Here is a 25,756-nt window from a genome sequence, read left to right on the forward strand (position 1 = left end):
CCCCACCCCTTTCTCCGCCCCTTTCTCCGTGCCAGCGTGGTTTTTCCTTTGCTAGGGCAGCATTGCCAGCGTACTCTCTCAGTTGGCAGAATTCAACTGAGAGAGAACGTTGGCAATGCTGCCCTAGCAAAGGAAAAACCAGTGGTTTTCTTCTCTAGCATGGAGAAAGGGGCGGAGAGAGAGGCGCAGTCCATTGACGTCAAGGACGTGCTCACAAGGTTTGCTTCCGCAGGAGCCTAGTTTGCGGTGGCTCTTACATGGCATGGCGCTAGACTGGATGGTCCTTCCAACACTTCATTTCTATGATCCTAGACATAGAACAATTGTATTTAGATTGTTTAATAATCAGTAGTGCTAATTCTCAGGGGATTATTGATTTCTGAAACTCTACTGTGGCATGCCAGTGTGTTTGCCATGGTTGGCCCTACCCACTGAAGAGCCCAGGCTAGATCTGACAGCTGCCAGAGTAATTGAGAAAACAGCCATCACAGGCAAGTGGCTGCTCAGCCAGAACTGCTATAGAAGCAGAGTAAAAAAAAAACTGTGGCACTGGACAGTAGAAAGCCACAATCAGTGGGAAACTAAAATGGCAGAGGCAATCTTGGGAGCAAGAATAATAGAACCATATTATAATAGAACCATAGAACCATTGGCTATCCAATCCAATCCCTGCCATGCAGGAAAACAGAAGAAGACTCTTGTTGTCTAAGGCTTTCATGGCCAGAATCTTTGGGTTGCTGAGAGTTTTCTGGGCTGTATGACTATGTTCTAGAAGCATTCTCTCCTGATGAGGATGCTTGCCATAGATGTGGGCAAAATGTCAGAAGAGAATGGCCATGTTCTGGAACATGGCCATACAGCCTGGAAAATTCATAGCAACCCAGACGAAGAATCTGCCCTGAAAGAAGCTTCTAGAATCTAATAATGGAGAGTGGTGTTCACGAAAGATTAAATTTTATACCATTTCATAAGAAGGGGGAAGGAGGGAGGGTGTGTGGGGTGCCATTAACCTCCCTGTGCACCAGTGAAATGGCACAGCCCAAAAGGGCCATGAGAAGAGGTCCCATATGACAGCATAGCTGCTATAATAATGCATGATATACTTCTCCCATGTTTTATCCTTGATATGTGTGGAATCTTTTGTAAAGATATGGACAAAATCCTACCATATCAAGATGACGGCTTTTCCATTTTAAATAAAACAATTTGCATTGTTATTGATAAGATGATGCAAACGGCTGATAAACCTGCCCTACAATGACTCATATCATAGCTAACTTACTGTTTCTACTTGAAAGAGTTATTCCACCTATAAATCCTTAGTTCTGCGATATCTTTACTTTATAAATGTTTTCTCCCTTTGGCTAAAATTTGCCATGCTTCAATTAATCTTAAATAGCTTGTACTGCAAAAAAAAAAGTTGGACTGAAGTCAATTGAACCATTTTTGAGTTAGTCGAAGATAAAATATATCCTTCTTTTTTTCAAATTAAGGTGCAGTTGAGAAAAAACAATGGGTCTGTGTTTCAGTTTCTTTTAACTTCATTTTTGCTTAGAATTTAGCCATAGTTACAATGAAGAAAATGAAATAAAAATGTGCAAAGAGGGTGAAGTATAGGCTGCAACACATATTTACTAGGGCTGGGCGGTTTCGTTTCGTTAATTTGTAATTCGTTAAAAATTTGTTATTTTTTTTGTTAACGAAGCGATAACGAACCATTCTGGAGCAGCTTAAAAACGAAACGAATTTTTCAATTCGTTTCGTAAATGCTTCGCATTTCGTTATGTATTCGTTTCGTTATTGGTTTGAGGTCGTTTCGTTATTATTTCCGAATGTCTGGGGCAAGTTTTATAGTTGTTTTTTGTTTAATTAGTGAAAAAAAATTTATAATATCACACCAACAGTCAACAACAGAGGGAGAGGGAAGCTTCAGAAGTTCCCCTTGTCCTATTTGGAGGTTTTTTAGCGTACTGCGCGGTCGCGTCCGCCATTAACGAATCGATTCGTTATTGTTTCGTTATTGTTTTGTAATTTTTTTACCATTTACGAAATTTCGTAAATATTGAACTTTTTTTTAAAAAAATTTTGGAATTATTTTAAATATCGGAACGCAAAAAACCCCAAAAAACGAATCGATTTTAGAAACAAATTTTTCCGTTGTTACCCAGGCCTAATATTTACATATGGACATTTATTAATTGACCATGAGGTTGTAGCCTGCATAGGGGTTGCATTGCTAACCTATAACAATATTGTGTAACTGGAAATCCTGCAGTCCCAATAACAACTATGTGCTGAGATCTACTCTGTTTTCTTAAATAACGTTTCTAGACCTTTGAGAGTTTTTTATTTTCTGAAGTTAGCCTGTACATGACAGTTGTGGAGGTGGGGAATGTAACCCTATTACCAGCTTTCACAAAATCACAGGAAAACAGTGAAAGGATTTAAAGCTGATGAAGTCCAGCCACTTACTTAGTCTAAGAGCAAGACAAGATACTACTATGGATGAAAATTTAATGAGATCATGAACTCACAGAATTATAAGGGACCAACACTTATTTGACAACTTCACTTATGACATGGAGGTCCAGTAGGCCAGAAACGGAAGGAAAATGTTTTTCCAATTATCAATTATATATATGGTCTTAACAATAAACTATTTGGTAGATAACCAATATTTGACTCTGAGAAGCCATGAAACATCACAGCATGCCTGTTATTCTTACTACTAGTTGGTCCTTACCCCACAACTTACCACCAGGATTTACACCTAGCTTTGACCTTAAATTAAAAGAACAAATACTACAGCAACACTTTGCCTTTGCATTCCTCTGAGGCTGAGAGAATATGATTTTCCCAGGATCATCCAATGGGTTTCCATGGCTCAGCGAGGATTCAGATCATGATTTCCAGAGTCATAGTACAAAGCTCAAACCATTAGACCACTCTACTTTCTCTCAGTTATACCACGGGTAAATAAAAACAACAAAATTGGGCACTAATTTCACAATTATAAGTACTATCAGCAAAACAGCAAGCAATGCTCACCTACTCTCTGCCTTTAAGATAAGAGTGTTCCCCCCCCCCAAGTTAATTGGGTATTTAACTCTTTATATTTTTCCTCTTGATAATTTATGCAGCAATGTTTGTTTATTCCAGTCTTGCAAGCAGAAATAAAGGTAAAGTCATAAATATTCATATACAGTACAAGTAAAATATTAATGGAGACAGCATAAAAAACCCCTCATGTATGCCATGAAATATTGGCACCTGCTTGTCCTGTGTTGATGGATATCTTTCAATTTGTGCAGCCTGAGGATGTGGACAGAATTCTTGGAGATGGAAGAGCCACCATATGTGCTCTAGATCCTTGCCCTTCCTGACTCATAAAACAGCAGAGAGAGGGACTGGTGGAGTGGGTCAGGGAAGTGCTTAACGCTTCCCTACACCAGGGCAAGGACCCCACAGGCCTCAAGGAGGCTGTAGTAAGACAACTTCTTTTTTTAAAAAAAAAACCCTTCCTTAGACACCTCTGTAGTGGACAACTACAGACCAGTCTCCAACTTCCCATCTTTAGGCAAAGTTCTGGAGTGTGTGGTGGCTTCACAACTCCAAGGATTCCTGGATGAAGAAGATCATTTAAATCCATTTCAGTCTGGTTTCAGGTTATGGGGTAGAGACAGCTTTGATCGCCTTGGTGGATGACCTATGCAGAGAACTGAACAGGGGGATGTGTTCTTGTTGGTTGTCCAGAACCTTTCAGTGGCTTTCGATACCATCGACCATGGTATTCTTCTGGAGCACCTTTCTGGGATGTGGCTTGGAAGTAGTGTTTAGTGGCTTCATTCCTTCCTGGAGGGATGTTTTCAGAAGATGGTGCTGGGGGACTTCTGTTCGACTCCTTGACCATTGGCCTGTGGTGTCCCTTAGGGCTCTGTGCTGTCCCCTATGCTGTTCAATATACATATACATTAAACCAAAGGGAGAGGTCATGCAGAGTTTTAAAGTGTGGTGCCAGCTATACATAGATAGCATCTAACTCTATCACTCCATTTCACCTAATTCCAAGGAAGTGGTTCCTGTACTAAACCGGTGCATAGCAGCTGTAATGGACTGGATGAGGGAAAACAGATTGAAGCTTAATACAGACAACACAGAGGTGCTCCTAGTCAGTTGTAAGACAGATTTTGGAATAGGGAGTCAGCCTGTGTTAGATGGGGTTGCACTGTGCCTGAAAGTACAGGTTTGCAGTTTGGGAGTTCTCCTGGATTTAGCTCTGAACCTAGAGGCCCAGGTATCAGCAGTGACCCGGAGTGTTTTTACACAGTTAAAGCTAGTGCGCCAACTGCACCTGTTCCTGGAGAAGTCAGATCTGGCCACGGTGGTATATGGCTTGGTTTCATCCTGATTGGACCACTGTAATGCGCTCTACATGGAGGTGCCTTTGAAAAGTGCTGAGAAACTTCAGCTGGTCCAAAGAGCGGCAGCCAGACTGCTAACTGGGGCTGGCTACAGGGAGCAGACAACTCTTCTGTTGCGATAGTTCCACTGGCTACCAACACGTTTCCGAGGACAATTCAAAATGCTGGTTTTGACCTGCAAAGTCCTATATGGCTCCGGTCCGGGTTATCTGAAGGACCCCATCTCTCTCTATGAACCTGGGAGACATCTACGATGTATTGGCAAGCATGCTTGGTGGGAACATGGAAGAGGACCTTTTCGGTGGCTACTCCCAGTCTGTGGAACTCCCTCCAAGAGAAACAAGAATGGCTCCATCCCTGCTGGCCTTCCACAAGCAGGTCAAGACCTTTCTCTACCAACAAGCTTTTGGAGAAGGGGAATGGGAGGCTCTGGGAAGGTTTGGTGGGATATGAGTTTTAAAGGCCATTTTAATATATTTTCTGTATTTTTATTCTGTTTTTTACCACACTATCACTTATTTTTTAAAAAAACTTTTGAATTACTCTTTTTAAACTGTTTAGTGTGGATAGATGTTAGATGCCTTGAGACCCAAGGGGAGAAAAGTAGGATGTAAATAAATAACTAAATAAATAAATGCAATATCTTTGGCCTCTACCCCCATAGATTTATTAACCTCCTCCTAACTTGAATTGATCAACAATAATTTCTTACTCCTTTTGTTCATAACTTCCAGAAATTTCATGTCTCTTTCTATCCAATAATATTTATTTACATTATAAGTTGTCTGAAATTTTTCTTAATACATATTAGGCTTATTTTCTGGGCTTCGGAAATGTGCAGTTTAGCATGGCAATATGGAACAGAAAGCTTTACTTAATATCAGAAGTGCCAGTCTTCCACACAGTATGAGGTTAATGAAATTCACCATGATTAATGGTCTGGCCTTTCTATTTATCATTGTTATCTGCATAAGTATTTCCTGCTCTTTCTTTTCATCTTCCTCTGGAGCTCCACAGCAGTCTCCTATGACCTTTATGATTTTTTTATGGGTAGGTCCTAAGGTCAGGTTCTTACTAGTTTCTCGGGGAAAAGTCATACTGATACTACTGTTTTGGAAATTTAAAGCATAGAATACAAAAGTTTTAGAAAACCATTTTTACTACTGTAAGCCAGGCACACCTTTGTCCCATATCAGTGACATACACACTCATAAATGCTAATCTGTGTAAGAGGCTTACTACTTTATCTCCAAGGGAGCTTAGCAAGAGAATCATAATACTAAAAAAAATACAGATGAGTAAAACCTCCTTTCAGATGTCACTTACCTGAACAGGGTAACCTAGATGTGGATTACATTGTCCCTTTCCTACTGAGAAGGACATTCTTGTCACAAGTTGTTCAAACTGTAATGTTGATGTGTTGTGCCTGCAAAGGTCGTTATCATCTTGGAAGTATTCTCAGGATGTAGCCACACTGCAGAATTATAGGAGTTAATTGCCATGGCTGAATGCTGTAACACTCTGTCAAATAACTGTGGTGCCCCAACAAGCAAAAAATCCCACATTCTATAGCACTGACGCATGGCATTTAAACTAGTGTCAAACTGCTATAATATTGCAGTGTGGATACAACTTGAGTCACATCAGCTACTAACAGAGACACAATGCAAGGGCATGCACATTCCAGATGTGATACATTCAATACAGTAAAAATTCTTAAAAATCACATTTCTAAAGTAGAAGGATAAGGACTACTTGCACCGTTTTTTCATCCTCAGCAAGATACCCCTTCAAAAGCCACATTATAAACTCTGCAAATTTTTGCTTTTGTGTAAAATGAAAGAGCCTAGTACATTAGGCATATTTTGTGCAAAATACTATTATCTGAAACAAGGGATATTTTCTTCATGCAAGCAAAATTTAGTAGGTCACAAAATGTTAAAAAACAACATTAAAATTATGCAAAAACTCCAGTTTGCTGTGGCTTATTCTTCTCAATGATAGCTTTGCAAGGCTACAATAATGTTCACAAAAACTATCATCTGTACATAGCGAATGGGCACTGTGCAAATATCTTAACTTTACTTCAATCTTTCAAGGCCCCAGAGCATGACACCATGTGGTGGAGCATATTGCCAATATACCAATAACCAATAACTCGCCTGCTTTTTTTTTTTTAAAGCAGGTGAGTTATTGGTATATAATTCATAGGAATTATCAGTTGACCTGCATCTAAACCAATGGTATTGTAGTTCAGTGGTCTTAGGACAGGAGAATATAACAAAAGAGAAACACTGTAGTGCAGTTTCCTCAACCTGGGGGTCATGAGGAGGTTTCAGAGGGGTCACCAAAGACCATCAGAAAACATATATTTCTGAATGCCTTAGAAACTCCTTTGGCAGAGAAGGCTGAAGATCTCTCCACCTATCCTTCTCTTTCATCCACCAAAAAGCCCTCCTCTGCTGTGATTGGCCAGCCTCTCAACCAAGGGGAGGGCTGTTTCTGAGACTCCAAGCAGGGATGGGAGAGCAGGCATGCTTGGTGCATGGAAGTATGGTGCACATGTGCAGACAAGGGAGAGCGTGCGAGGCTGGAGAGAGGCTTGTGCCAACAAGTCCCTTCAAGACATGGGGGTTCTGTGTGGGAAGTTTGGCCCAATTCTATCATTGGTGGGTTTCAGAATGCTCTTTGATTGTAAGTGACCTATAAATCCCAGCAACTACAACTGCCAAATATCAAGGTCTGTTTTCCCTAAATTCCACCAGTGTTCACATTTGGACATATTGAGTATCCGTGCCAAGTTTGGTCCAGATCCCTCATTGTTTGAGACCACAGTGGTCTCTGGATATCGGTACGCTACAACTCCAAAGCTCAAAGTCAATGTCCAACAAAATCTTCCAGTATTTTATATTGGTCATGTGGGTTCTTTGTGCCAACTTTGGTTCAATTTCATAGTTGGTGGAGTTCAGAATCCTCTTTGATTGTATCAGGGCCGTAGCCAGAAAAAAATTCGGGAGGGGTTGAAATTTTTGGGGGGGGTGAAAATTTCGCGGGGGGGGGGTTGAAACCTACCTCCTAGCTCACGCTGAAGCAAAGAGCACTGCAGGGGGCAGAGCAGCCTTCCATAGCCTGCAGCTCCGCCCCTGTCAACCACCTCCACCAAGTCTGGCCTCCTTAATGAGAGCATTCAACACACACACACACACTCCAACTTGGTTGCTTCGCTAGATCGGCTATTGCTGCAAGTAATGACAGTGTGAATAAATTGTCAGTATTTGCTTGAGATAGTGCTTGCAGTTCTGGAGGGACTCTTAATTTTTTGCATCTCATAGACTTAGCATGGAGATTTGGTTGACCAGAGTAAACCAGGTTTTTTTTTTTTTTTTTAAAAACTGAAACATTTCGGGGGGGGGGGTTGAACCCCTAAAACCACCCCCTCGCTACAGGCCTGGATTGTATGTTAACTACAAATCCCAGTAACTATAACTCTCAAATGACAAAATCAATCCCCTTCCCTGCAACCACACCAGGATTCAAATTTGGGCATATCAGGTATTTGTGCCAAATCTGTTCTAGTGAGTGAAAATATATCTTGCATATCAGATATTTACATGACGATTCATAACAGTAGCAAAATGACAGTTATGAAGTAGCAACGAAAATAATTTTATGGTTGGGGGTCACCACAACATGAGGAACTGTATTAAGGTATTGCGGAATTAGGAGGGTTGAGAAACACCGCTGTAGTGTATTAGCTTTTTCAGCTCCTGGTTTCAGCACTAAGCTCAATGACACCATAAATATCAGCATGAATTCTCAATGTATGCATATCTTCTCTTAAAACAGATGTTACATGAGGACAGGGTATATCTTTGGCTATTCTCTCGGCTGACTTCTACAGAAAGGGGCTCTGTATCCAAAGGAATATTGCATTGTGATTGTTTAAAACTAGTAAATCTCAGAGGCTTTGTTACAATTAACAGGGGAAATTGCTGCAGACAGATTGCCTAGACATTCATTCTATCGTATGTGAGAGAGAGAGTGGGAGAGAAGGAAAGATAGAATATGTACATAATACAATATGAAGAATTACCATAGATTACTGCATAGAACCCACACTAGAAACACAAAGGGGATGAGGCTTTCAGTGATATTGTCACTAGCAACAAAGCACACTGACACGCAACATAGCATGTGACTGAAAAGTATCTCTTATCCAGTGAAAGTGTATTGAAAACCAGAGGTGCATGGTTCAGGAATAAATTCTTGCTTTTCCTAAACCCCTTCCACACAGCTGTATAAAATCCCACACTATCTGCCTTGAACTGGGTTATATGGCAGTGTGGACTTTGATAAGCCCGTTCAAAGCAGATATTGTGGGTTATCTGCTTTGATAATCTGGGTTATATCGCTGTGTGGAAGGGCCCCTAGTGATTGAGATCAATCCAGAGAAACAAATGTGCAATAAGTTGCCTGAATGCTGCTAGGGTCAAATGGTGTACTTTGAACTGAGTGTGCCTATACATCTATATCAATAGATCAATGCACATTTCATGGCACGCAGCATAGATGCTATCTATGATGAGCAGCACATGTGGGGCAACTGTTCCAAATAAACAGATATACAGAAACAGCTTGACAGAAACAGAAGGGCATAAAAATGCTAGAGCAATTGCTGCCCAGGAGGATTATCTCACACAGGGTTTCTTTAAACTGGGGTGGGAATTATGCAGTCAACATAGTTCTTTGAGAAAGAAAATTGGGAGCATTTTGCCTCAAAAGCTTTCAGAAATTACTATTTTCTAATGTTTGCTCTTTGAAAGAGTGCACACATTGTTTAGGCTCCAAAGGACATTTCCAGAAAACTAGACTTCCTATTTCAGCAAAAGGGATGGATGTAAGCCATGGGCTGTTAGAAAATGGGAAGAGGAAATCCTTTGGACTATCTATAGTAAAGGTAAAGATTTTCCCCTGACATTAAGTCCAGTGATATCCAACTCTGGGCACTGGTGCTCATCTCCATTTCTAAACCGAAGAGCCGGTGTTGTCCGTAAACACCTCCGAGGTCATATGGCCAGCATGACTGCATGGAGTGCTGTTACCTTCCCGTTGGAGCATTACCTATTGATCTATTCACATTTACATGTTTTCGAACTGCTAGGTTGGCAGAAGCTGGGGCTAACAGTGTGACCTCACGCCACTCCCCGGATTCAAATCTGCGACCTTTCGGTCAGCAAGTTCTGCAGCTCAGCACATTAACCCATTGCACCACCAGGGACTCCCAGTTTTGTTGGCAAAACTAGGCACCCATTGCTTGCCTTATGTAAAAAAATGATAAAAAATTACTGGCTTTTTATTGCTTTTGTTCTTTAAATATTCGCTATCTTAAACAAGCGTCTCTACAGTGGCAAAATCTTCTAATGTAAACATTTTCACATGAATGAAGCTTAAATATTAATGTTAGAATCAAGCTAACAGCCCTAATTACGTACAGGTTTTTTTCTTAGTTGGCCCCATGCTGTTGCCACCATTCTTCCGGTTCTTGAAAACCTGAAGAGACATTCTTCAGAGCCCATTAATTGCCTTTCACTAACTCAATGAGACTGCTTGTCTGAATAAATCAAGCTGTCTTTGGCCTGTCTACTATCCATGGGATTCTGCTGAGCCAAAGAAAGCTCAGCCTGCCTGACTTGTTGCTGGAGTCCTCTCCCTTTCCATAAATTCAATATACTTTCTCAACTAGGGCAAGGCATTTGACTTTTTGCCAGAAAAGGAGACAGCCAGAGTGTTTCTTTTAATTGCCATGCGGAGATATTTCAACAAATGAAGAGCAATCTAAATGTCCCATCCTCTAAAGCACGGGTCCTCAAACTTTTTAAACAGGGGGCCAGTTCACTGTCCCTCAGACCATTGGAGGGCCGGACTATAGTTAAAGTAATACATGTAATAACAATAGAGAAAAGACTGACTGGGGAAGGGGGTGAGAGAGAAAGAATGGGAAGGGGTGTTAGAAAAAGTGGAAAAATGAGGTGAAAGGGGGATATCTGGAAAAGCAGGACAGATTGCGGTGGGAAGGGGGCAACTGGAGAAGGAGGAAAGATTGAGATGGAAAAGGGGGTTTGGAAACTGGGAAAGGTTGGGATGGAAAGGGAGGCTGGAAAGTGGGAAACTGCAGTGGGAAAGGGGGCAAGACTGAAATGGGGAAAGGGCTGGAACCTGGGAGAGGCTGGGATGGAAAGTGGAGAGAGAGGGACTGGGGAATGGGGGTAGTAAAGACTGGGATAAGAAGGGGGAAACTAGAAAAATGGAATACTGGGGTGGGAAAGGGGTGCTAGAAAACGGGGGGGGGGGGGGGGCTGAGGTGGGAAGGGAGGAAGGTATTGTCTGGCTCAGCCAAGGAGAGAAAAGCCTGGGGTTGCCTCCTCCTCCTCTCCCCCATCCCCAGAAGGGAGACCTGGAAAGCAGGGAGGAGAATGGAAGCAGGGGGGCAGCTGCTTGATTGTGGGAGGGGGCTCTCCTCCGCACTTCCATTCCCCTCCCCACTTTCCAGGTCTCCCTTCTGGTGGGCAGAAGGGAGAGAGGAGGCGACCCCAGGTAGCTGGTGGATCACGGGAAGGAAATGGAAGCACTGAGGAGACCCCCCCTCCCGCGATTCACCAGCTCCCAACCTGCCTGGTTGGCCAACTGGAGAAGGAGGAGGAAGAAAAGAAGAAACAGCAGCAGCACCCTTTCTCCTCTTCTTCCTCCTCTTCCTTCTCGAGAGCCAATTGGAGGAGGAGGAAGAAGAGAAGAAAGCAGCAGCGCGCCTTCTCCTCTTCTTCCTCCTCCTGTTCCAGCTGGTCATTGAGGAGGAGGAGGAAGAAGAAGAGGAGAAGGGGTGTTGCTGCAGTTTCTTCTCTTCTTCCTCCTCTTCCTCTTCAATGGCCAGTTGGAGGAGGGGGAGGAGAAAGGCAGCAGTGGCCTTCTCCTCTTCTTCCTCCTCCTTCCTCCAACTGGCCATCGAAGTGGAAGAGGAGGAAAAAGAGAAGAAGCTGCAGCAGCGCCCCTTCTCCTCCTCTTCCTCCTCCTCCTCGATGGCGAGCTGAAACAGGAGGATGAAGAAGAGAAGGAGAAGGGGCGCTGCTGCGTTTCTTCTCTTCTTCCTCCTCTTCCTCTTCAATGGCCAGTTGGAGGAGGGGGAGGAGAAAGGCAGCAGCAGCCCTCCTTCCTCCTCCTTCCTTCAACTGGTCATCGAAGAGGAAGAGGAGGAAGAAGAGAAGAAACTGCAGCAACACCCCCTTCTCCTCTTCTTCTTCCTCCTCCTCCTCAATGACCAGCTGGAACAGGAGGAGGAAGAAGAGGAGAAGGGGCGCTGCTGCGTTTCTTCTCTTCTTCCTCCTCTTCCTCTTCAATGGCCAGTTGGAGAAGAAACTGCAGCAACACCCCTTCTCCTCCGCCTCCTCCTCCTCCTCCTCCTCGATGGCCAGCTGGAGAAGGAAGAGGAAGAAGAGGAGAAGGGGCGCTGCTGCCTGGGCAGAGTAGATAAGAGACTGCTCCAACTCCCAGAGCAGGCAATGCTGCTAGACCAGCCCTGCGTGAGCTGCCTGCCGGAAGCTAAAGCCAGGAGGGCCGAGTGGAGAAGGGGAGCCCAGCTCTGCTTCTTCCTCCTCCCCAGCCTCCTGCTCCTGCTCCTCCTCCAGACACCGGTGCCCAGCTCTCCCCGGGCTCTAACGGCGCCCATTTATCCGGCCCTTTCTTGCTGCCCTTGGGAGGGGCAGCCCTTCAGGGCACGGTGACCCAGCGCGGGCCGGATAAATGCCCCTGGGGGGCCGGATACGGCCCGCGGGCCTTAGTTTGGGGACCCCTGCTCTAAAGTATTTAGGTCATTTTTCAATGTCTGGCATCTGATGCAATAATAAACCTAAACTAAAGCAATAAAAATTGCAGGTTTCACTAAAGACAAAGAAATGTAGTTCCTATCAAGGCTAGCATTGTATTAAGAACTACCCATTGTATTGCATTTACATGTAATAATTCAACCAGTAGGCATAGCAAATGAGACTCATGCATGTACTATTTGCATATTAAGACTGAGCTTTCAAACTCCTTTATATTCAAAGTTATGCATGATGAGGATGTGTAGAAACCCCTTTCTTCTTATAATACTTGAATCTGAAATCATATTCTGACGTCAAATGGGAGACAAGTTAAGAAATGGAAATGCTTCTTCACAGCATATAGTTAAACTGTGGAATTCACTGACATAAGGCATAGTTATGGCTACCAACATGAACAGATTTACAAGGAACATTAGTGGAAGGCATGGAGGATGAGGTTATTGATGGTTATCGATGGTTAGTAGTCTAGATGCCAAACTTAATATGTTTCTGTTTATCATCCCTTGGAGAATGCAAGAGGGAACAGATAATAATGTTCACCTACTGTTGCTGTGCTTCCTGCATGAGATTTATTGACCATTATGGGAACTGAAGGCAAAACTATTACTAAACTGTCTGGACCAATTCAGCAGTTGTCCTTAATGCTCCCACATCCAATTCTGGCTCATGCATCCTACCCATCTACTCTTGTGAAATCAGCTAAAAAGCCTACATAGATCTTCTGCCTCTAAACTGTCTGTAGTGATGACTGATTCTAGCCTGCCTGGAAAGAGACAAGCCAGAGGGATGGGTTCAGATGATGCAATAAACAAGCCATGGACAGAAATGCCACTCCTATTTCCAGAAGAGTGATCAGGCACTACGTGACAGCTTCCAATTATGGAACCTTAGAACAAGACAGACACAACATTACATCTGAAGCATACAACTGCTCAGTCTAGGTGCCTATTCTGCTTCCGCCTGCTGCCCACACCTACACCATGTTCATTGCTATGACAGCATTGATTAACACATGGGTTGAAGAAAAGAGGCGATAACAAGACAGTCAACAAATCATCTCAACCACATGAATGTAGACAGGACTGTGTCTTCTCGCCAGTTTTCTGATCCAGATGGCAGCATCTATCCTAATCTGCCATGTAGGAACCTAAGGTACATCTAATAACTGCATATTAGTGGTGATGCACATAATGTTATTAACTATTAGTAATCTGTATTCCAGCCCGAAGTATTACAGCATTCTTGTCGCCAGTGACTATATGCCCCTCAGACAGACAGACAGGAGTATTTACACACATGGGAATATAACAACAAAAAGATGCAATACAGGCAAGATTCATTCAAAAGTTTGAATTAAATAGTAGAATAGGGGAGGAGTGATGGACATAATAGCCTTGCTTGGTCAGTCGAGAAACTACATAAAATTCAAGGGTAAGACTTGTTTTCTGCTGCCCTGGAGACAAGGACATGGAACAATGGCTTCAAACTACAAGAAAGGAGATTCCACCTGATCATTAGGAAGAACTTCCTAACTATGAGAGCTTTTCAGAAGTGGAACTCTCTGCCCAGGAGTGTGGTGGAGGCTCCTTATTTGGAGGGTTTTAAGCAGAGGCTGGATGGCCATCTGTCAGGGGTACTTTGAATGTGACTTTTCTTCTTGACAGGCGGTTGGACTGGATGGCTCATGAGATCGCTTCCAACTCTATGATTCTATGAGACTTTAGATAAGAGAAAAGTCTTCCTTGTGGAATAATAAACCTGTACAAAAAGGCTTTTACCTGGATAGGTTTTGATAGCTGTTTTGCAACTTTTATATGATATAGTCATGGTGATTTTCTTTTAACTTGTACCATAAACCATAACTCCCATGTTGAGAGAAAGTCAGGACACTGAATAAATAAATAAATAGATGCAAATGAACACAAGATATGTGCAAGCAAGGCAGCAGGACATTCCACCTCCCTTGAAAAGCTGCAGCTAAAATTTCCTTAATCTACATTACTGTTTTATCCACCACCTTTTGAGAGAAGAATGGATCAAATTGGGAAAGTGACACTTAAGCAACTGTGAATAAAAGCATACAGTTTCACAATGAAGACAAAGTATCTTCTGCAAAAAAATATATATTAAAAAATCCAAAAAGTTTTGACTACATCAAAGATTTTAAAACAAACTTATTCTGGAGCCAAACTGAAGCAATTCCAATGTTGTCAATAGGATATGAATTTATTTATTTTTTGCATTTCAGGAGTGACTTGAGAAACTGCAAGTCATTTCCAGTGTGAGAGAATTGGCTGTCTACAAGGACACTACACAGGGGACGCCTGGGTGTTTTGATATTTTATCATCCTTGTGGGAGGCTTCTCTCATGTCCCCCCCCCCCCCCCATGGAGAGCTGGAGCTGACAGAGGGATCTCATCCACGCTCTCCCCAGATTTGAACATCCAACCTGTCAGTCTTCAGTCCTGCCGGCACAAGGGTTTAACCCATTGGGCCACCGGGGGCTCTGGGATCTGGATAAAACTGGATCTGGATAAAACAGGATCTGGATGAATCTATATGAAATATAGCATTAGGGATTTCAGAAGGGAAAAAAAATCAATTTCAACAAAGTCCAACTCAAAATTGTCTAATAGGCTGTCTCTAAAATGTTATATAGAATTCAGCAGCATGACAAAGACATAATGAAACAATCATTTTATGAATTCCTTCTGACATATCCATCAGTCACACCTGGTATAATTTATAGGCACAGTGCAACTTGTGACACCCATGTTTAATTTTTTTACCTGCTAATTTATTTTTAACTTTTATATTTAAGAACTAGTGCTTGAAATGCTTAGGAATATTTGAAGCAGAGATTGTGTAAACCCAGTATATAATTAATGTTATTTCTATAAATTTGATACTAGATTTCGTTCCTCAAAAGAGGCTAGGTTCATGAGTATTCCTTCAATAAGATGCCTGTCACTAAAAACACTTCCAGGTGATCAGGCAGCACTTTATAATGGGACAGAGTTGTTTCCTTCTATGCTGTAACACCCCCAAACATTATCCAGGTGGTTTAGATGTGAAGGAAACATGGAAACCATCTTTTAGGGTAAACACTTTAAAAGATTTCTTTACAGGGCTGAAATAGGTAACTGTTCTTCCAATAAGGCTTTGTTTTCCGTTAATTTGTCAGCTTGGAAGTTATGCTTACAAAATTGCAGTGATGGATTTGTATAGCCACTGAACATCAAACAACAAACTGTTGGGAGGAGACTCTAACAAAGTTGACAGGACATGAATTGTATTGTCGAAGGCTTTCATGGCTGGAATCACTGGGTTGTTGTAGGTTTTTCGGGCTGTATGGCCATGTTCTAGAAGCATTCTCTCCTGACATTTCACCTGCACCTATGGCAGGCATCCTCAGAGGTTGTGAGGTCCGTTGGAAACTGGCAACATTGGGTTTATATATCTGTGGGATGTCCAGGGTGTGAGAAAGAACTCTTGTCTGTTGGAGCTAGGTGTGAATGTTTCAATTGGCCACCTTGATAAGCATCTGATGGCCTGACAGTTTTTAGGTGTGACTTGTTAGTGCCTGGGAAATTTCTTTGTTGAGAGGTGATTAGGTCTTCCTCATTGTTTCTTGTCTGGAGTTCCCCTGTGTTTGAGTTTGTTTTTTATTTACTGTTATAATGTTAGAGGTTTTTTTTAATACTGGTAGCTATATTTTGTTCATTTTCATGGTTTTTCCTTTCTGTTATCCACATGCTTATGGATTTCAATGGCTTTTCTGTGTATTCTGACATGATGGTTGTTAGAGTGGTCCAGCATTTCTATGTTTTCAAATAATATGCTGTGTCCAGGTTGGTTCATCAGGTGCTCTGCTATGGCTGACTTCTCTGGTTGAAGTAGTCTGCAGTGCCTTTCATGTTCCTTGATTCATGTCTGGGCAATACTGCGTTTGGTGGTCCCTATGTAGACTTGTCCACAGCTGCATGGTGTACGGTAGACTCCTGCAGAAGGGAGAGGATCCCTCTTGTCCTTTGCTGAATGTAGAATTTGTTGGATTTTCTTAGTGAGTCTATAGATAGGTTGTACGTTGTGTTTCCTCACCAGCTTCCCTATGCGGTCAGTGGTTCCACTGATGTATAGCAAGAACACTTTACCTATGAGTGGACCTTTGTATTTACCTACATAAAAATTCCAACCATCATCCAAGTCAAAAAAGAAGAACCATTAAAGCCCTGGCAGACAGTGCAAAAAGAATCTGCGAACCCCACCTCCTCCAAGATGAATTGAACCACCTAAACTGGGCTCTGCAGGCCAATGGATACTCCACCTCAGACATCAGAAGAGCTGCAAGACTGAGAACAAGCCATGAGAGTACAGACAAAGATCTACCCAGAGGAAAAGTGTTCTGGCCATTTCTTAATTCAGACCAGTTATTTTTGAAATACTCCAACAGAAAGAAGTGAGAAATGCCCTGATATATCAATAGAAAAGACCAAAATAATAAGGTCTTCAGGATTGGGCTCTAGTGTGGCCTCCTTATTCTTTCTCCTAAATAAATGAGTTGCTGCAGAGAGATGGGTTCCTTGCCTCAGTTCATTGTGTGAAATATATTAAATACAGTCTTCTGGACATACAGTCCAGTGACTTCAGGTTAGAGATTTAAGGATAGGACATGGTGACTGAGGACATTCTTGCAAGACAATTCATGCTCAACCAAGCTGGTTGGGTTCTGTAGAATTTACAACAACTGCATTGTTGCTCAGACATATCAGAACCCCATAACAGGTTGAACTGAAGCTGAAGAGAAGCTTACACCAAAGCTGTAAAGTTATCTAAGGCTGTTATCCCTAACTTTCAGTCTGAGGGCCCTTTCAGACAGGCCCTATATTCCAGGATCTGATCCCAGGTTTTCTGTTTATCCCAGATTATCTGGCAGTGGGGTCTCATATAATCCAGTTTAAAGCAGAGAACCTGGGATCAGATCCTGGGATATAGGGCTGTCTGGAAGGGCCCGGAGCTAAACCACTAACATATAAAAAGACTGCAATCACACTCAGTCTTGTATCTCTGCTCTGAGAGGTAGGACTAGAATTAATAGCCCATAATATGAAATCTACTGTTAATATTGTAGTTTTGAAGTAGATGTGAGGTTGATGTGGCTCTGCAGTAAAAAAAAACATACCTTTCCAATTGCAACAGACATCAAGCTACCCAAGCCAAACTCAATGTTGAGTAACATTCAACACCTGAGTGCTCAGTGTGGCTCCATAAGAAATAAAAAGGCAACAAGGATGGAATGTGTCAAGGATCGTGGTTTAGGAACAGGACAAAGAAGATCAAAACTGAAAAGGTCAAAAAGTGGACATGAAAAGAACAGGCATGGTATAACGCTGATACCCAAAATGTATATGTCTCCAGATCAAAAGTATAGAGTCACAATTTTTTTACTGTATCAGAAGTGACTTGAGAAGCTGCAAGTCACTTCTGGTGTGAGAAAATTGCCCATCTGCAGAGTCATTGCCCAGGGATGCCCGGCTGTGTTACCATCCTGTGGGAAGCTTCTCTCATGTGCCCGCATGGGTAGCTGGAGCTGACAGATGGGAACTCAACCCATCTTGTGGATTCAAACCACTGACTTTCAGGTCAGCAGTTCAGCCGGCACAAGGGTTTAATCCATTGCGCCATCACAGTTCCTTATGTATTCAAATAAGTCTTTTCCATTTCAGCACCTTCCACATGTGTTACACTACAGCTTCCACTAGCTTCAACCAATGGTTGACTGGGGATAATGGGCAGTGCATTCCAACCCAACTAGAGAGTGTCGACTTCAAAACTCGGTTAGACATTATCTGAATCCAGCTTTCACTCACACACACATATTAGTTGCACGTTAGCCCTTTGAAAAACATTCCCTTGATGAAATGCAAATGAATAACAAGAGCAACTTTGAATCTTTAAAATCAGCAGCATGGTCAATTCCCCTTCTCATGGGTAAAGCAATGTTTCCTGTTGTTTTAGGAAGAGGGGGCTTCTTCAAGGAAGAATTTAATTCCAAACATTATCAAAAAGATTAAGCAATGAAAGATGCTACTCTAAAGACATAATCCAACGTAAATCCCATAATCAGCCCCAAAAGCTGGCAAGCTGTGCAGTCAGAAATCACAGGGAAGAAGCTCAACGTGCTCACCAGTATATTAAAAATGCCACTGTTGGACATGAAATGGGATTGCACTTCAGGAAAACAATGGTTTAAATAAGACACAATCATTGCATCTGGTGCAGATTCCAGCTTTTTGCTTCCCCCTAGGATATTAAACACACTCATTTAAACGTAAATCCCTCTTTTATTCAAACAAGCATAATCCCAAATAAGAATGCTCAGGATCACAGTTCAAGAAGGAATATAAACCTTTATCACTTTGATGTAAACAGCATACAAAGCTGGGTTGTTGTAGGTTTTTCGGGCTATATGGCCATGTTCTAGAAGCATTCTCTCCTGACGTTTCACCTGCATCTATGGCAAGCATCCTCAGAGATGGCCTCACAACCTCTGAGGATGCTTGCCAAAGATGTAGGCGAAATGAAAGGAGATAATGTTTCTATAACATGGCCATATAGCCTGAAGAACCTACAACAATCCTAGTGATTCCAGCCATAAAAGCCTTTGAGCATACAAAGTTTCTAAAAAGTTCCTGCTTCTTATCAAGTACAAAAACAAAACAAAACCTTCTTAAGTACAACTGTTACTTCCTGGACTACAGATGTAACATAGTAAAATGTTACAAGACTCCCACCCTGGACATTCCACAGATATATATACCTAATTTGCCTAGTTTCCAATAGACTTCACAACCTCTGAGGATACCTGCCATAGATGTGGGCGAAATGTCAGGAGAGAATGCTTCTGGAACAAAGCCATACAGCCTGGAAAACTCACAGCAACCCACTGTTGCAAGGCTCATTGCTGCAAAGAGGAGTACCCCTACCCTAGAAATAAACTTATCAAAGCCAGCAGAAAAACAAACTCCTAAGGCAAACAACTTCTCAAGTCAAAGGCATCCTACTATTATGCTGTGGCTCAATCCTCTTGCTTAATCAGTTCCAATCCAATAGTCAGGAAATATCTTTGAAGAAAAACAAGATTTGTTTCTAATGGAAGGGGAAAGAGGTTTACCAGCTAGTGAACGACAGGAGAGCTAACAAGGGTAACATAGCGTTTTTATCACATTTTATTCCTCCTAACTGTTACAGTGTGTGTGTGTGTCAGACGGAGAGAGAGAAAGAATAATCTGTGGGCGTATGAAAACACACAAAAGTAAATGCAAGATGATGTGTCTCTCGAAGTGCTCCGATCCCTCTGTTTCTTTGAAGAAGAACAATGTGAAGCGTCCTGCCTGTGACAGAAGAACAAACCACTCTCGTCGCAGGATTGTGTTCAGTCAAGGCTATCATTTGCTGGCATTCCTGGAGAGATGTTTATTTGGTTCAGCCTTCAGATGGGAGCGGCAGTCCTTACAGCAGCGATGGGGATGGATCTAAAAATAATTCAGGTGGCACCCTGTGTGAGCTAGCCTGCGGTCTCAATCTAGGCACACTTATGTGTGGGCAACTCCTATGGGATTGGTCAGGACTTGGGTAAACAGGGGGAAGACCAGGATCTAGGACCCTTGAAAGTATGGAGCTATAATATTCAAGCTGACAGGAGTCTTTTCCACAGCAGCTCAAACTGAATTCTCCCTCTTTCTTCTGAAGCATGGCAGGAGTTGCCATTGAGAGCAAAAGCAGTGGTGCCTAAACGGGTTTTAGAAATGGATCGGAGAAGGCTTTGGGGCTGTGAGTAGGTGCTTTTTCCTTGCAGGGACCTCAATTCCAGCCTCATATAGAGGTCCCGATCCAGAGCTGCATGCCGCAAGCAGGACAAATATGCCAAAATTGGGGGGAGAGGGAGACTTTGCCAGCTCCAGCAAAACAGGGAGGATTTATTTCTTTATGTGTCGCTTATCTCAGGGCCCTTCCACACAGCCCTATATCCTAGAATATCAGGGCAGAAAATTCCACAATATCTGCTTTGAACTGGGTTATCTGAGTCCACACTGACATACATTCCAGTTCAAAGCAGATAATGTGGGATTTTCTGACTTTATATTCTGGGATATAGGGCTGTGTGGAAGGGCCCACAGAGTGGGACCCAAAGTGGCTTCCGAAGCCATGCAATGAAATCATTCTATACCAGGCATGGGCAAGCTTGGGCCTTCCAGGCGTTTAGGTCTTCAACTCCCACAATTCCTAACAGCCTATTGTTAGGAATTGAAGTGAGTTGAAGTCCAAAACACCCAGAGGGCCCAAGCTTTCCCATGCCTATTCTATACCATTTGAAACTGTGATCATGCCCTTTTAAAAATGTTTATATTTTTCAAAAATGTAACTTAACCCCCCCCCCCCCCAATAGAAAGCATAGATACCAAAATAGAAAACAAAACCAAGGAATCAAATACAAAAATGATCCCATAGTCCTTCCAACCCATGACATACATCCCCCTATGCGTTACTAATAAAAACTAACAAATAAATAACTATCCTCCTCCTTAAATACTTTTTAAATACAATTAAAAACACAATTGTATGCATCATACACTTTTTAAAAGCAAGCAAAAAAAAAATCCCAATTCAAATGAGCAGAGAAACATGATGTGCCTAGTCTACATTGTAGAATTGATGCAGTTTGACACCACTTTAACTGACTCAAGTGTATGGAATTGCAAGAGCTCTAGCTTAGTTAAGCACCAGCCTTATTTGGCCTTGTTAAACAGCAATTCTCAGGACTCCATAGGCTTGAGCCATGACAGTTAAAAGTGGTATCAAAGTGCATTAATTCTAGTGTGGATGGGACCTCATCACACTAGAGAATGAATCCACTTTAAATCCGGTTTCTGCCTCTTGCAGAATTCTGGGGTTTGTAGTTTAGAGGAAAGCCTTTAACAGCCTCACTAAACTACAAACTCCAGAAATCTGCAGGAGGCAGAAACTGGATTTAAAGTGGATTCATTCCCTAGATGTCCACCTCCAACCACAAGGAACACATCGCTCATCTCAGACACTGTAAACAAGTCTGCCAGACAGAACCTTTAGGCTCAGGTGAGGTGCATTTACACTGTAGAATTCCTGCAGTTTGACACCAGTTTCATTTCCATGGGTCAAGGGAATAGAATCATGGGAGTTGTGGCTTCAAAGGTTTGGGGCGCTCTCTCTCTCTCTCTCTCTCTCTCTGCCAAAGAGTGCTGGTGTCTCCTGAATCTCCAGATCCCCGAGGATGGAGCCAGGCCAGTTCAAGAGGTGTGGATGCGCCCAGGGGGAGGCTGGGAAGGCACCCTAGAACCCAAGGGGAGCGGGAAGACCCTGGTTCTCCTCCTCTTACCGGCGTCGGGGCTCCGGGGTCTGCCGCTGTCCCGCAGGTAGTAGTTGAACTCCAGGCAGCCCTCGTGCTCCAGCGTCCCGTCGGAGCAGAGCTCGACCAGCAGCTTCAGCGCTTTCTGGCAAATCGCGTCCTCCCTGCCGCCTGGCATCGCTCCCCAGCATCCTTGTGAGTAGAGAGGGCGCGCTCCGGTCCTTCACACGCGCTTCCTCCGCGGCTCCGGCGCCCGGCGCGCCTCCTGACCTCCTTCTTCTCGCCGAGGCCACGGTGGAGCCGCCCGCATGCTTCGGAGAGGGGGAGGAAGGCGAGGGCGAGGAAGGAGGAGGAAGGAGCAGAGGCAAGAGCAGCGCCGGCAGCAGCAACAGCAACGAGGCCCCCTTGCCGCCCGCCGCGCCCCCTCCCTGCCTCGCAACTTCGCCTCGGAGCTGCGGAGGAGCCGCCTTGAAACGGGGCGGGCCCGACACCAGTTGCGCCCCAGTCGGGACGCGCCTTTTGCCTCGGCTCCCACCTGCGCCCGAACAGCGGCCCCTCGCGGCAGGAACCCTCTCTGCACCTGAAGGAAAGGAAAGGAAGGAAGGAAGGAAGGAAGGAAGGAAGGAAGGAAGGAAGGAAGGAAGGAAGGAAGGAAGGAAGGAAGGAAGGAAGGAAGGAAGGAAGGAAGGAGTAGGGAGGGGAAGGTAGGAAGGAGGGAGTGAAGGAAGGAGGGAGGGAAAGGAAGGAGGGAGGGGAAAGGAAAGAAGGAGTAGGAAGAGGAAGGAAGGAGGGAGTGAAGGAAGGAGGGAGTGAAAGAAGGAGGGAGGGGAAGGAAGGAAGGAAGGAAGGAAGGAAGGAAGGAGAGAGGGGAAGGGAGGAAAGAAGGAGTAGGGAGAGGAAGGAAGGAGTAAGGAGGGGAAGGAGGGAGTGAAGGAAGGAAGGATGGAAGGGAGGGAGGGAGGAAGGAGTAGGGAGGGGAAGGAAGGAAAGAGGGAATGAAGGAAGGAAGGACCGAGGGAAGGAGAGAGGGGAAGGAAGGAAGGAGTAGTGAGGCAAAGCAAGGAAGGAGAGGAAGGAGGACGGAGAAGAAAGGAGGATGGAGAAGAAGGAGCAAGAAGGAAGGGGCTGTGTTGAGGGGCTCAGGTGCACATTGGGGACCCCTGCCTCAGTTTGCTGGAAGGGCCCCATAGGCCCCATCTACATTGCCTTATAATTCAATTTGAAATGGCCTTATATGGTTAGTATAAAGCAGTTAAACGGCCTTATACAAGTCTACTGACTGTGTCATACAGTTTGAAACTGCATTATATGGCAGACTAGAATAATAATAATAATAATAATAATAATAATAATAATGCACTTTATATTCTGCCCTTCTCCCCAAGGGGACTCAGAGTGTATTACAGCATTTACACACATAGGCAAACATTCAATGCCTCTACAATCATATACAAATGGGACACACAAATACAAACAAAGGCAGAGGCTTCTCCTTTTCAGTTCCGGCTTCTGGAGCTGATGCTTCATCTCTGATTGTGTGGCCGGCAAGATTGCTTGAAGCATCTCTTTGCCTTTCCCCACCAAAGTGGTACCTATTTATCTACTCATTTTCCATGTTTTCGGACTGCTAGGTTGTTAGGAACTGGAGCTGACAAATGGGAGTTGACACCATCTCATGAATGAGACTACCAACCTTGAGGTCAGCAGTTCAGCAGCACAAGGGTTTAACCCATCACACCACCATGGCTCCTAGTCTTTAATTATTTTGTGTGTGTGAAGTATGTACTTATAGGGCATGGTTTGCTTTCTGACTTCAGAGCATTGATAACAAGCATTGATGACATACAGACATTCAGCTCCAGTCTACGAAGGAGGCCTACGTGCGCATCTTCACCCAGAGTGTTTCTGGGTGCATCTACAAGGGGGAATTAATGCAGTTTGGAGCCTCTTTAACTTCCTTGGCTCAGTGCTATGGAATCCTGAGAGTTTGATGAAGCACCAGAACTCTAGCAGAGAAGACTTAAAAACCTTGTAAAATACAGTTTCTGTGATTTCATAACATTGAGCCATGGCATTAAAGGGGTGTCAAATGAATTATCCAGTGTTGACTTGCATTTCATAGGGTTTCTAAGGGAGCATCTACATGGTAGAATTAATGCAGGTTGATACAACTTTAACTGCCAAGGGTCAATGCTATGGAATCCTGGGAGTTGTAGTTTGGAATGACCTTTGAATGCAGCTCATCCAGTCCTGGAGACCTGAAATTATTCAGAAAAGCTAGGTATCCCTTTACTACCTCTTTACTTATTTTGGCTTGCAGTCCCTGTATTGCATGATTTATTCTATTGCTATCAGTAAAACAGCAACACTTTTCATGTCGAGAGCAAACTGGGTCTCCTACAAGTATTCTTTATGCAGTAGCCCTCTTATTTCCTTGTTCTTTCTCTTGCTCTGTACATAATCTCCTTTTAATATCCCTTACTTTTCTAGTGAGATAGAGCTCATTTGGAGCTTTTTCCAAATATTTGTTTTACAAGTCTTGGCTATTTGAGTGTATTCCTTTTTGGTAGTTTCTCTTTCTTCCATTTCTTATACATTTCTCTTTTCAGTCTCTCCTCAATTGATGGTTAATAGGCCTGTCGGTTTTGTTTCGTTAATTCGTTTTTCGTTTTTTAATCGTTATTTTTTTAATATCCGACGCGATATCAAAACATATTTTTAAACCCGGAAGGGTTTAAAAATATCGAAGCAGCAGCCCCATGTATTTTACGAGCTTCAGCTCGTGTCGTTAATGGCATGGAGGCTGCTGCTGAGTGGTGCTGCAGTGCTGGAGCCTGGGAGCCAATCCGGCGCTCCCAAGCACCCCAGCGTGGCAGAAGCAGGATGGCGCGCGGAGGCCGCTTGTGAGCGCGCGCGCGCCATCCAAGCGGCCTCCGGCTCCTGCGCCCCCCTCCTCCTCCTCCTCCTTCTCCCAGCTGTGTTGCAGGAAGTGCAGCTGGGAGGAGGAGGAGGAGGAGGAGGAGGGGGGCGCAGAAGCCGGAGGCCGCTTGGATGGCGCGCGCGCGCTCACAAGCGGCCTCTGCGCGCCATCCGGCTCCGGTTCCTGCGCCCCCCCTCCTCCTCCTCCTCCTCCCAGGAGGAGGAGGAGGAGGGGGGGCGCAGGAACCGGAGCCGGATGGCGCGCGGAGGCCGCTTGTAAGCGCGCGCGCCATCCAAGCGGCCTCCGCGCGCCATCCGGCTCCGGTTCCTACGCCCCCCCCTCCTCCTCCTCCTCCTCCCAGGAGGAGGAGGAGGGGGGGCGCAGGAACCGGAGCCGGATGGCGCGCGGAGGCCGCTTGTGAGCGCGCGCGCGCCAGCTGGGAGGAGGAGGAGGAGGGGGGGGGCGCAGGAGCCGGAGCCCATTGGATGGCGCGCGCGCGCTCACAAGCGGCCTCCGCGCGCCATCCGGCTTGTGTGACTTTTCAGGGCTGTATATGACCATGTTCCAGAAGCATTCTCTCCTGACATTTTGCCCACATCTATGGCAGGCATCCTCAGAGGTCTGTTGGAAACTAGGCAAATGGTGAGTTATATATCATCTCTAATACTATGGAATGTCCAGGGTGGGAGAAAGCCATTGGTGACCATTACTGCAACATTCACACTTAGCCTGTTTGATCAAGAAAAATTTTTTTTCTAAAATGTTTTGTAAATAATAACGAAAATTCGTAAATAACAAAACATTTTTTTGGTAAGTTTTGTAAATATTTTTAATATCGAAACAAAAAAACACCCCAATTAAGAATCGAATTTAGAAACAAATTTTTTCTTGATCAAACAGGCCTAATGGTTAACACTCACTCCGAGATTCTTTAGACGACTCCCACTTTCTACCTTATTGGAATATTGTTTGCGCATTCAATCTCATATTTAAGAAACTTTGATGAACCATGAGTTCTATTTCTTTTTTGTTCTTCAGAACATAAAATGTCACCAAATATTTCCTAAAGTGTACTGAAATCAGTTTTGGCGTTTCCTTTCCTCTGTATAACAAATACCAAGAGGATATGATCACTCACACCTAAAAGTCCCAC

At 43.8% G+C, this 25,756-nt stretch overlaps 1 protein-coding gene across 4 annotated transcripts in view; it reads right to left on the reverse strand.

Moving 5' to 3' along the window:
- Nucleotides 1-22,168, reverse strand: part of SYT9 (synaptotagmin 9) — a 108,629-nt gene extending 86,461 nt beyond the window's left edge. For 2 of the 4 annotated variants that reach the window (XR_009630910.2, XM_060766594.2), the window contains exon 1: nucleotides 21,714-22,168. Coding sequence is in view for 3 of the 4 variants with exons in the window: in XM_060766594.2 (XP_060622577.1) it covers nucleotides 21,714-21,861 (148 nt within the window). In the remaining variant the exon portion in view is untranslated. The remainder of the gene's footprint in view (nucleotides 1-21,713) is intronic. The other 2 variants (XM_060766604.2, XM_060766614.2) reach the window with 2 other exon arrangements.
- Nucleotides 22,169-25,756: the final 3,588 nt, after the last annotated feature.

This window comes from Anolis sagrei, chromosome 1, assembly GCF_037176765.1.
Source record: "Anolis sagrei isolate rAnoSag1 chromosome 1, rAnoSag1.mat, whole genome shotgun sequence".
In the NCBI taxonomy this organism is placed as follows: Eukaryota; Metazoa; Chordata; class Lepidosauria; order Squamata; family Dactyloidae; genus Anolis; species Anolis sagrei.